Raw genomic sequence first — 12404 nt, 5'->3', positions numbered from 1 at the left:
AGCTGACATTGAGCAATTAGAACATCTCTCTCTAATGACCCAGAAGCCCTGGAAAAACTAAGTAGATATGTTTCTACAGACATGTTTTCTCTTTAGGGTAATAGTAATCGTTCATTCACTTTCCACTTACTCAACATGTTACACAGCGCCTACTGGGTGGCACAGCTACTTCTGGTGCCAGGAATTTGGCAGGGATCAAGGCAAAGAGCCTACCTTCAGGAAAACTACACTCTGGTGGGGCCCACAGAACAGTAAATGAGCAAGATGGTTTGAAAAAGTGGTTTTGCTGGGGAGGACATCCACAGAGGCATGTGAGAGTGATGAGTGAAGGGAGAGACGATTGTCCTTTGTTTAGGTGATCAGGCTCAGGTTAGGCAAGATTTGAGCTGTGGCCGTAAGAATGAACCATCTTGACAGAGCCAAGACCCAGAAGCAAGAATGAACTGAAATAGGGTGGGCCAGCCTAGCCCACAGACGGCAAAAAGGAGAAGGGGGTAGGGACTATAATCGGGTCGTGAAGGGATACATAGGTCATAGGAAGCAGTAGGATCTTGTTTTAATTGCAGAGAGAATCCATCAGAGTGTTTTTTGAGAAGGAAAGTATTCTGATCTGATTCAAGACAGCTCTGCCTGGCAGATAACAGAAGGGTCGAGGAGGGGTTAGGAAGAGGGAAGGCCCATGGAGGGGTTATTTTAATGGCCCAGACAAGTGATGATGGTGGTCTGCCCTGGTGAAGCAGAAGAAGAAAAGCAGCTAGAATCAAAATGTATTTTGAAAAGAGAACTGACAACATTTACCAAAAGACTAGACATGGAGAGAGAGGAAAAGGAAGGGGCAAAGATGACTCAAGTCTCCTGGCTTGGGTATGAGTGAGATGGGTGGTGCCATTTATAGGCTTATGAGGTGAAAATCAAAATTAAATTAAATTTTGGGTCTTAGGTTAGAGATGTCTTTGAGAAATCCAAGAGAAGTTATATGGTAAGAAACTAGATGTGTACAACCAGAGCTTAGGGGTTAAGACAGAAATCTGAAAGGCATCAGCATGAGAGTAGTGGTTAAAACCATGGGGCTGGATGAGATCAGGGAAGAGATGTCTAAAGGAGAAGGAGGGTTCTGGACTTAACTCTGCCTTGGTACAGAAAACAAAGCATCAAAGGAATCTGAGAGTTGCTACCAGAGAAGAAGGAGAAAATCCACTAAATTAATCCATGTTCAAATTTGTGTAAATTCCCCCGGAAGTCCATAGGTGAAGATAAATAACTATCAATTCTTTAGACGCCACTGCTCCTCTATTATGTCTGATAAAAAGATTTCACCATGACAAATTCACTTACCTACAAAACATCTTCTTAGAAGCTACTATGCTGCCTACTTTAAAATCTTACCTTTGCTCCGGTGTCTCCCACTCCACGTAAGCCCATGGGCCCAGGGGGTCCTGGTAGTCCCCGAGGTCCCTAAGATGATATAATAAGGGAGAGGGTGAACATCCTTGTCATGCGCAGTATTTATCAAGAAGGAAGGAAGGAAGGAAGGAAGGAAGGAAGGAAGGAAGGAAGGAAGGAAGGAAGGAAGGAAGGAAAAGAAAAGAAAAGAAAAGAAAAGAAAGAAAAGAAAAGAAAAGAAAAGAAAAGAAAAGAAAAGAAAAGAAAAGAAAAGAAAAAGGGGGGGGGGTGAAGGAAATTGCAGTGACGTCCACACTTACAGCCACGCCAGGATAGCCATCCCCTTTGAGTCCTGGAGCACCCACTGGTCCTCGAGGTCCTTGGGCTCCCTGCGTAAATTCAACACTGGGTGACATCACAAGACTAAATAATGAAACATCTGGCAAAACTTAAGCACAATACCAACTCTCTATGGCAAACATGCACTTGATAAGTGCAAAGGAATGATTTTAAAAATTTTAGAAGGGAAGTCTGCCACATATGACAACTTGTTTTAAGTGTCTCTTCATAAGTCTTACCTACTTGGGTTTGGTGGGAAGCGTGGAATGAATACAGGGAATCTATGTGAACCTTACAAAATCCTCTATAGGAAACATATTCATAGGAATTAAAAAAATGACTGATCAGTGATATTTTAATTTTTAAAATTACATTTTTTTCTGGGGTGTCTAGGTGGCCCAGTGTGTTAAAGCCTCTGCCTTCGGCTCAGGTCATGAGCCCAGGATCCTGGGATCAAGCCCTGCATTGAGCTCTCTGCTTGGCAGGGAGCCTGCTTCCTCCTCTCTCTCTCTGCCTGCCTCTCTGCCTACCTGTGATCTCTGTCTGTCAAATAAATAAATAAAATCTTTTAAAAAAATAAAAAATAAATAAAATAAAATTACATTTTTTTCATATCATAAATTGTAGACAAGTATTAAATAAGAAATTTTAATACATATAGTGTGAGAAGAAGAGAAGGAAAGAATACGTAGCAAAATCTCAAGTGTAAAATTTTGAATGTCAAATAAGATAATTATACACTACCTATTGTTAATGTTACACCTAATTTCCTCTCCAATGGGGCCTGAATCACACAGGGAATAAATAAGCCCATATGAAAATTAAAAAAAGATTTAAAAAAAGTTATAAATAGATAGGACACACAGTTTATGATTCATATCTTGAGACCTAGAAAGAAGTCCTAAATATTGCTTTACATGGTAACCTTTAGCATCAAAAACTATAGTAGCTATAACTGGTATCCTATACAGAGGATTGGGAAGTGTGATCACTGCTGATGAAGTTCTAGAACCTAGGTGAGGTTCAGTGGGCTGAGGTCCGGAGCCGATGACCAAGAAAGAATTCTTGAGACATCTTTGGTGCAAAATGGTGGTTTATTAAAGCACGGGGACAGGACCCGTGGGCAGGAAGAGCTGCTGCTGCCCAGGGCCTGTGAGGAGTGGCTGGTTATATACACAGGAGTTGCGTAGGTGAGGACAAAGGGGTGTTCAGAAGGGCTATTGGGGTAAAGAAGACGATCAGGACATTGAAGGCCTGGTTACTATCAAGCCAAGGCCACTTTCCCTCTAATGAGGCATTAGCATAAAGACAATTGGGAGTCTCCTGGTGGAATGTTACATTCCTGCTATCAAGTGTCCTTGTTAGTGAGATTTAGGTTTAGAAGAAATTTAACTTTATTTACTTTTCTTTCTACTTCCACCTCCTTCGGTTTTTTTATGGAGGGGAGGGTGACATTAGGCTTGAGGAACTGAGTTATGTGTCTTTGGAAATTGGGCTATTGATAAGGTAACTTCTTTGTTGTAAATCTCAAGGACATTTGTAAACCAAAAGAGACTCCTGCCTTGCAGGACTGTGATCTCTGCAAGATAACCATTTGTTCTTCTTTTAGGGCAGTCAGGGGTACCTGAGGAATGTCACACATATTACCAAGGGGAGTGGGTAGAGAGGGGGTGCAAGGCGCCAGCCCCTGCTCCTACTCCCTCATCACTGCCTTTTGAATAACAGAATTTTCTGAGATGTGTAACTCTCCTTCAGATGGAAATCAAAGGCTTTTTTTTTTTTTTTTTTTTGAGAGTGCAATTGCAGGCAAAGTGGGGAGGGTTAGAGAGGAAGGGAGGGAGAACCTCAATCAGACTCCCTGCGGAGCTCAGAGCCCAACTTGGGGCTCCATCTCCTGACCCTGAGATCATGACTTGAGCAAAAACCAAGGCTCAGTCACTTAACTGACCAAGCCACCCAGGTGCCCCACAGATCAAAGAAATTTCTGACTAAAGTAAAAGGGAGAGAGGAAGAAAAAAAATGAAGAAGACTCTCAGGCTTAGAAAATATAAATCTATTTTGCTATATATAAAACACGTAATTCTTTCTGTATCACATTTGGTTCTGTTACTGTGATAACTCTTCTTCTAATGGCCCTTGTCAACATATATAAATTATTTTGATTTAAGGCTGTTCTTATTTCTAAATATTTATGGTTGGGAAGAAACTGATCATTGGCAGACCTGTGTTTTGTAAAAAGTAGCAGAATTCTCACACTTTCCTTATATGCAAGGAGCTCACATTCTGATCATACTGCCAGTATTCCAAGCCAAATGTAGCCCCAAACCCAACTCCCCAAAGTTGTTCCTAGCTCTACTTCTAGGAATGAATACCTGCCAGAAGCAGGGAGAGGTGGTGAGGAAACTTGCATACTCCTTAAGCAATAAAAAAGTTAAGTTTATTTAGAAAACCAGGAATACAATAACTGCTTTTTTCCTATTAAATCTGAGACTGGTTTTACATGATGAACCTTCTTAAGAATGATCTTTAGGAAACAAGAGACCCCTTATAAAAACTTAATGGACTGTTTATCATCAACAAAAACACAGGATGATCCCTTCCAGTTAAGTGATGGAGAACAAAAAAAGTTCTTTGGGAGCGGTGAATCTTGGTGTATCCTTAGCCACAGCAAACTAACCAGTCACATCTCAGAAGGATTTATTGAGCTAGTCCAACCATATTTCAGATTAAACCCTAAACATTCCACATGGACATGTCCCCAAATAAGATGCCCCTTTCTTTCCACGCTCACACAAGGAACAGGCTCCAACCAAACAAAGCAGGAACTGCTCCCTGGTTAAGCTGGAAGGAAAAGAAAACCAGAATCAAAATTCATTTTCAGTTTTTATTCCTAAATTTCAGGACTATAACAGATTATCAGCAGCTGCTACTGTTTATCCGCTGGCACCCATATTGGGAGGAAAAAAATGTTAAAATATTTATAGTTTACAACTACACATTTTTTTTTCCCTAGAGATCTGTGTCCTGCGTTCTGTAAAAATTTCAGTTAGCTTGTTACTTCTCATGTTCATAGGAAATATCGGGGGCAGGGAGAGGGGCACTGCTCTGTCTCAGATTTTTATTCTGTGTCAGATTTTAAATTTGTGTCAGATTTTTATTTGGACTCCTCATAATATTTTTATAGGGAGAATTTTTGTCATTTGGCCTTGATGCACTGGATTCAAGAAAATGTCCTGCAGAGTGATTTGAAACGTCTCTCTCATTCAGCAGAAATTAAGGTAGAAATCTTAATCTGGTGTTTCATAACAGACTTTAGGGGAGGGCCTGGGAGCTCCCTGAAGTCATATGCAAAACTGAATTATTTGCCAAGACTTCCATCAGACATTTAACCTTTGAAAGGCTTAAAAAGTAGTGCATTAGGAATGACAGTAGAGATAAAAGGTTGATATCCAGGATCTATAATGAACTCCTCAAACTCAACCCACACGAAACAGGCAAACATATCAAAAAATGGGCAGAAGATATGAACAGACACTTCTCCAATCAAGACATACAAATGGCTATCAGACACATGAAAAAATGTTCATCATCACTAGCCCTCAGGGAGATTCAAATTAAAACCACATTGAGATATCACCTCACACCAGTTAGAATGGCCAAAATTAACAAAACAGGAAACAACATGTGTTGGAGAGGATGTGGAGAAAGGGGAACCCTCTTACACTGTTGGTGGGAATGCAAGTTGGTGCAGCCTCTTTGGAGAACAGTGTGGAGATTCCTCAAGAAATTAAAAATAGAGCTTCCCTATGACCCTGCAATTGTACTCCTGGGTATTTACCCCAAGGATACAGATGTCGTGAAAAGAAAGGCCATCTGTACCCCAATGTTTATAGCAGCAATGGCCACGGTCGCCAAACTATGGAAAGAACCAAGATGCCCTTCAACGGACGAATGGATAAGGAAGATGTGGTCCATATACACTATGGAGTATTATGCCTCCATCAGAAAGAATGAATACCCAACTTTTGTAGCAACATGGACGGGACTGGAAGAGATTATGCTGAGTGAAATAAGTCAAGCAGAGAGAGTCAATTATCATATGGTTTCACTTATTTGTGGAGCATAACAAATATCATGGAGGACAAGGGGTGTTAGAGAGGAGAAGGGAGTTGGGATAAAGTGGAAGGGGAGGTGAATCACGAGAGACTACAGACTCTGAAAAACAATCTGAGGGGTTTGAAGTGGCGGGGGGGTGGGAGTTTGGGGTACCACGTGGTGGGTATTATAGAGGGCACGGATTGCATGGAGCACTGGGTGTGGTGAAAAAATAATGAATACTGTTTTTCTGAAAATAAATAAATTGAAAAAAATTTTTAAAAAAAGTAGTGCATTAGGGAAGAATGACAGAAGGAGTATCATTAGAGGCCAAGGGATTAGAAAAATTGTGGAGTAAGGAGTTGGAACACATCAATTAAATACATCACCAGTAAAAAACAAGGTGGGGATCTTTATAAATCTGGGCCGCACATTTAACTGGATTTTACTTTTATTGTAAAGAAAAGTATAAGTAGAGAGAAGTAGCTTTAAATCATGGAACTAGGAATATGCAGATTCAGGATGTTATCAAACTATATGAAAATTGCCATCCAAACATTCTTATCAAGGCCATAGCTACAGTTTTCGCATGAGGAAATTTGGAATTTTATCCTTGCCTCCTACATAGCTTGGGTTGCCATGTGCCTCGGAGTCAGGGGAGTGGGATGACCATCTTGTTCTAGTTTGTCCAGGACTAGCTCTGTTTTAGCTTGAAAATCCCACATCCCAGAACCTTCTGTGTCCCCAGTAAACCCAGTAAACTGTCACTCTAGCAAGGACAACTGTTAAAGTGATTAGGAATAAGCCAAGCAGAGAGAGTCAAGTATCATATGGTTTCACTTTCTTGTGGAGCATAAGGAATAACATGGAGGACTTGGGAGGATGGAGAGGAGAAGTGACTTGGGGAAAATTGGAAGGGGAGATGAACCGTGAGACACTATGGACTCTGAAAAACAATCTGACGGTTTTGGAGGGGTGGGAGGTGGGAGGCTGGGTGAGCCTGGTGGTGGGTATTATGGAGGGCACGGATTGCCTGGAACACTGGGTGTGGTGGATAAACAATGAATTCTGGAACACTAAAAGGAAATTTAAAAAATAAATAAAAAATTTTTTAAAAAGTGATTAGGAACAATGGAGGTGAGGATCCTCCCTCCATCTTTAAAAGGAGCTCTCCAACTTAATAACAGTATATAGGAGATTTCACATTATATTTCAAAGAGGGTTCTAAGTTTTCTTTTCTGAAGTTTTGAAAATCACTGATATTAGTACTGGATGGATCCTTTTTATCCAGAAGAGGCAATCTGACAGAATGAAAGCCAGTTTCAAAACCACATAAAAACATGCTACTGGGGCACCTGGGTGCTCAGTGGGTTAAGGCCTCTGCCTTTGGCTCGAGTCATGGTTCCAGGGTTCTGGGATCGAGCCCCGCATCGGGCTCTCTGTTGGGTGGGGAGCCTGCTTCCTCCTCTGTCTCTCTGCCTGCCTCTCTGCCTACTTGTGAACTCTGTCAAATAAATAAATAAAATATTTTTTTAAAAATGCTACTAATTTGATACAGTGCTGAATATGGAGCCCCGAAGCCCGTTCTCATAAACAGGGATGGGAGGTTTTTGTGACATTTGGAATGTTACATTTTGCTGTCATGCTGAGTTTTGTGTAAGCAGGGAAATGGTGCTTTGTTGCCATGGAAAATAGATATGATTACTTAAAACTGTCATCTCCTATGATTATTTGCATTTTCATTTAAAACAACTCTGAAAGATGGAAAACAAAGCAGAGAAATTTAATTCAGTAAAGGTCCCAAACATGAACTTCTTAGACAATGTTTTACAAAAGAGATACCTAGGCCGTTAATATGTAAATAAGGAAGCTACGGGTCATATAATCTCTTATTTCACAGACATTACAAAAGAAGCATTTTCAAACAAATGTTTAGTCATCTACAATCTAACTATAGGAGCTATCATCCCTCCACATTCATGAGAAATGGATCATCTGATGGCTTGATTTTTAAAAACAATGATAGTGTACTTTTGCATTAGAGTCCATCATTGTGGAGTGAGGAGAGAAGTCTCAACTATCAATTTTCTGTGCATTAATTCCCCTTTCCCTTCTCTCTCTCTCTCTTTCTCTTTTTATATATTTTTAAAAGATTTTATTTATTTATTTGACAGATAAAGATCACAAGTAGGCAGAGAGGCAGGCAGAGAGAAAGAGGGAAGCAGTCTCCCTGCCGAGCAGGAAGCCCGATTTGGGGCTCCATCCCAGGACCCTGAGATCACTACCTGAGCCGAAGACAGACGCCCTAACCACTGAGCCACCCGGGTGCCCCTCCCTTCTCTCTTATAGAGGGGAAAAAAGAACACAAATAAAGCCTACCTTTGGTCCTCGAACAGCAATTCCTGGTTCTCCTTTAAATCCAGGCATCCCCGGGCCTCCTCTGTCTCCCTGCACATTTCAAATAATGTTCAGTTTCAGGCATTAAATGGCGGGAGAAACCATAAAAGCATAAAACACAAAAGAGTGAGGCAATTTATAAAGGGCTTAATCTATCAGTCTCAGATCTTGAGGTAGTAGCTTCCTTTAATATATTTGAGGGGGATTTCAAATACCAAGCAAATAAAACCTGTCAGTGAGGACTGTGACAACTGTTTATAGAAAGGCCACTGAAATAAGTGGCTATCTAGACTCACATATTTAGACTATAGGAATACCCAGGAAAGCTCTTAAATCTGAGTGGTTTTCTTTTCTGCCAGACTCTCTGATTATTAATCCTACTGGATTCTTCTGAATAAACACAATAAATTTTTACCTGCATTAGGGTCTAGAATTTGGTAGAGGTAGTTCATGGTGAAGAGACAACTTCAAGACCAGGAGCAAGAAACCAGTTTCTAAACTTCAATTTCCTGCTAGCCTTTAGTTTGCTTACTTGTGAAATGTCAGCGTTGAACCAGATAAAATCTTGGGGTTCTTCCAAAACTAAAATTCTAGTTTACTGATATCATGAATTTTCCCCACGCCAACTGCCAAAGACCCAAGTTATAACTCAATCAATCATTCATTCATTCACTCACTCACTCACTCCCAAAAATGCATACCTTTGGCCCAGGTGGCCCAGGGATTGATGCTCCAGGCATCCCAAAAGGGCCCATAATTCCTGGTTCACCCTAAAAAGAAAAGAGCAAAATACTCATTACATTACAAGCAAAGAAACCATATATAAGAATTATATTGGGAAAAAAAATAATTATATTAGGAAAAACATAGAAATGTATTTCCAGCATTTTAAAATATTATGACCTGTTTCACAGACCAATGTGAAAATATTTGAACATTTTTGCTAAATCACTGCTAAAGTTTTTGATGATGAACATTTCAGGGCCTTTAATAAATGCACTCAATTAGTTTCTCAATATTAGGAAATTTTTATCCCTTGTGCATTCTTTTATTAGTTAATAAAATTATGCAATTCATGGTGCTTCCTTTTTGTATTGCATGTCAGGAAACTCAGAGGGAAATGTTTGTTCAATTATAACAGTTTTCTTCAACATAAGTTCTTGGGTATACTTGGTAAGTAAATAATGTTTCCTGTAGTTCCTTCTAAGCTTTTCCTTTGTTATTTTATTTTAAAACCCATGGTATATCCGTCTTCCATTGTATCTTAGCTCATATCACTTTTTTAGAACTAGGGAGTTTATGGTAAAAACGATGGAATTTCGAATTTAAAAATGTCGTGTGTGCGTGTGCGTGTGTGTGTGTGTGTGTGTATTGAGTCTCAAGAAAGACTCAAACAATATCTCTGTCCCATCTGGTTCTGGACCAGTGATCCTCAAATCATCAGAGGAATTTGATAAAATATAGGGTCAGGTCTCAGCCCCAGAGATTTTAATTCCATAGGTCTAGGAGCTGGGCCCAGGAATATGAGTTTTATGAGGCCTCTCTGGAAATTCTGATATAGGTACAATTATCTCACTTCAAGACACTATCCAAAGCAATTGTCATTAAAAAAGGGTACACACAACCAGAGGTGTTCAAAATGACCCATTTGGGATACTAGAAGAAAATATTAGGGCTTCATTATAAATTTTTTCTCTTCTAAATTTTCAACTATTTATGTAAATTTCATGGCATATTATTATAGTTTATGAGTTAAAACTACAATTAAAGAATAAACCTATATTGAAGTGTTGTCAAATTTATTTTGACTAGTTAGGGATTTGTTATCAATCAGTTTGGAAACTACTGATGTAGGACAGGTGTGACAAAGTGCCACCTTCAGACTAAATATGGCCCTCTGCCAGGTTTCACACAGCCTTGGGCTAAAAATGGTTTTCATATTTTGTTTTGTTTTTTAAGTAAGCTCCACACCAGTGTGAGGCTTCAACTCATGACCTCAAGATCCAGAGTCACATACTCTACCTACTGAGCCAGCCAGGTGTCCCAATTTTCCGATTTTTAAATCATTGTTATTTAAGTGACCACATAATACCTTCAATTTGGCTCTTTGACCACAAGGCCTGAAATATTATCTGTGCCTTTCCAAGGAATGTGCCTTCCCCTTGCTTTAGAGGCTGAACTGACCTCTGTAGTGGGAGCTGCTCACTTGGCCCCCTGTTTCCTCTGAGAGGGACTCCATCAATCAAACTCTCCCCTAATGACTCTTGCCCTGGACCACAGTCACCTTCACAGCTGAGGCCTCCCACTGTGTTGATTATCCAGTAAGACCCACAGGCTGAGCACCCCAGCCCACCGGGGCTCAGCTCCTGTTACACACGTATGTGCCAAATCTGTAAGGCACTGGCACATGACACAGCCAGGATTCTGGCGACAGATAACCACGCAATTCAATCCTATGGCAAAGGAATCAACCTGTTAAAACTCTCATTAAACCAGGTTAACCAAAATTATGCTTCTAGATTTCATCTATTCTACTCTTCTTTTTTTAAAGTCAATTACTTTTTAAAAATATGAAAATATATATAGATAGTATATAATTCTTTTAAAGACCCTTTATTAAATTGTGTCTATGCTTTAAAATATGGCAGTTCTTCATCAAAAAAGCTTTATTTCAAAATACAGGAAAATACTATTTGAAGAAGAGAGTAAGATATAAGGAATAACTGTTGTTATTAATACTGATATAACACTTTCCTTATATAATGGCATTTCTCATCTTGTGCTCCTTGAATTACCTGTAGCACGGGATGCTTATTTAAGAAACATACAGGAAGTTTATTTAAGAAACATAGATTTCTAGGACCCACCAACTTTCTAAAATCCCACTGTCTGGGCATGGCGCCAAGAAATACCGATTTGTAACAAACTCCCAGGTGATACTGACAGACACTGAAGCTTAATGGCTTGTGGACAGGGGGTGATTTGTTTTCTACCTGCTCTTATCGTGCCGGTACTGTTTTTGTACATTTGTTTGTCTCTTTAATAGTCCTTCAACATACTCCATGTCTCCTTACAATTAGCATCTTCCTAGAAGCCTGAACTCTCTTAGGTTTGCAATGTCTGTTTCCTGACACATCCAGATGACCTCAATATTCTCTTTGGCTAAGTCAGGACACACACCTGATTGCCTATCTTGCAATTTCCTTTACTTCATCCTCAGCATCTGGTCCTGGTCAGTTTATCAGGTCATAGATCCCCTACTTTTCACTGCACAGTAATTATTTTTTTTTTCCCTCTCTGAATAGCTTCATGTACTGAACACTTGCTACGTGCCAGGAACAGTGCTCAGTGCTTTATTAACTCTTTCAGTCTTTACAGACATCCTGGGAAACAGACACTGTTATTGCTTTCTATTGAGGTGACTGGTCCCAAAAGGTTCCAGGTAGAACAGGAAAAGCCTACTCTCCTACATTCTGAAGCCCTGCTCATCACCACCCCCACCTTGACTCTCAGTCTGGAACCATGTTGTTATTTCACAAAACAAAATGGAAGAGAATCAGTACCTCTGACAGTCTTAACTTTACCCCAACTTCTGAATATTTGGTGGTCACTTGAAAGAATGGACATACAGAAGGTCTCTATGTATCATAAATGCTTCAGTGAAGATCACATATTTTATGGACTTTTTTTTTTTTTTTAAGATTTTATTTATTTATTTGACAGAGAGAAATTACAAGTACACTGAGAGGCAGGCAAAGAGAGAGAGAAGGAAGCAGGCTCCCTGCTGAGCAGAGAGCCCGATGCAGGACTCGATCCCAGGAACCTGAGATCATGACCTGAGCCGAAGGCAGCAGCTTACCCACTGAGCCACCCAGGCGCCCTATTTTATGGACTCTTTATTCCATTCTGTTTGGCCCAAAATAGTATGTTTTCTAAAGCCTTTTTTTCATTTGGATTTGTTGAGAAGGAACTGGTTTGTCCAATTTGTGGTGGGAAGCTAATGTTCTATTAAACCCAGATGCAATAACAATCTCCCCAAAGCATAAATGAGAATATAAGAAACATACCTTTGGCCCTTCAGGCCCTGGAAATCCCCTCTGTCCTTGATTTCCTTTGCTTCCTTTCTTTCCTTCATCACCCTGACAAAATAATGATAAAAATACAGTTGTATGAACAAGCCCTCCTTGCTC

General features: G+C 40.0%; 1 protein-coding gene across 1 annotated transcript in view; it reads right to left on the bottom strand.

Moving 5' to 3' along the window:
* The window catches only part of COL28A1 (collagen type XXVIII alpha 1 chain), a 160732-nt gene that overhangs the window by 70364 nt on the left and 77964 nt on the right, over positions 1-12404 (bottom strand). Inside the window, exons 21-25 of the mRNA XM_082693358.1 lie at positions 12282-12353; positions 8916-8984; positions 8197-8265; positions 1704-1772; positions 1387-1455 (exon numbers count right to left, since the gene is read on the bottom strand). Of these exons, the coding sequence (XP_082549484.1) occupies positions 1387-1455; positions 1704-1772; positions 8197-8265; positions 8916-8984; positions 12282-12353 (348 nt within the window). The remainder of the gene's footprint in view (positions 1-1386; positions 1456-1703; positions 1773-8196; positions 8266-8915; positions 8985-12281; positions 12354-12404) is intronic.

The sequence above is a fragment of the Mustela nivalis genome, assembly GCF_964662115.1.
Source record: "Mustela nivalis genome assembly, chromosome: 12".
Lineage (NCBI taxonomy): Eukaryota > Metazoa > Chordata > Mammalia > Carnivora > Mustelidae > Mustela > Mustela nivalis.
Note: the sequence above shows the minus strand (reverse complement) of the source record. Positions and strands in the feature narration are given on the sequence as shown.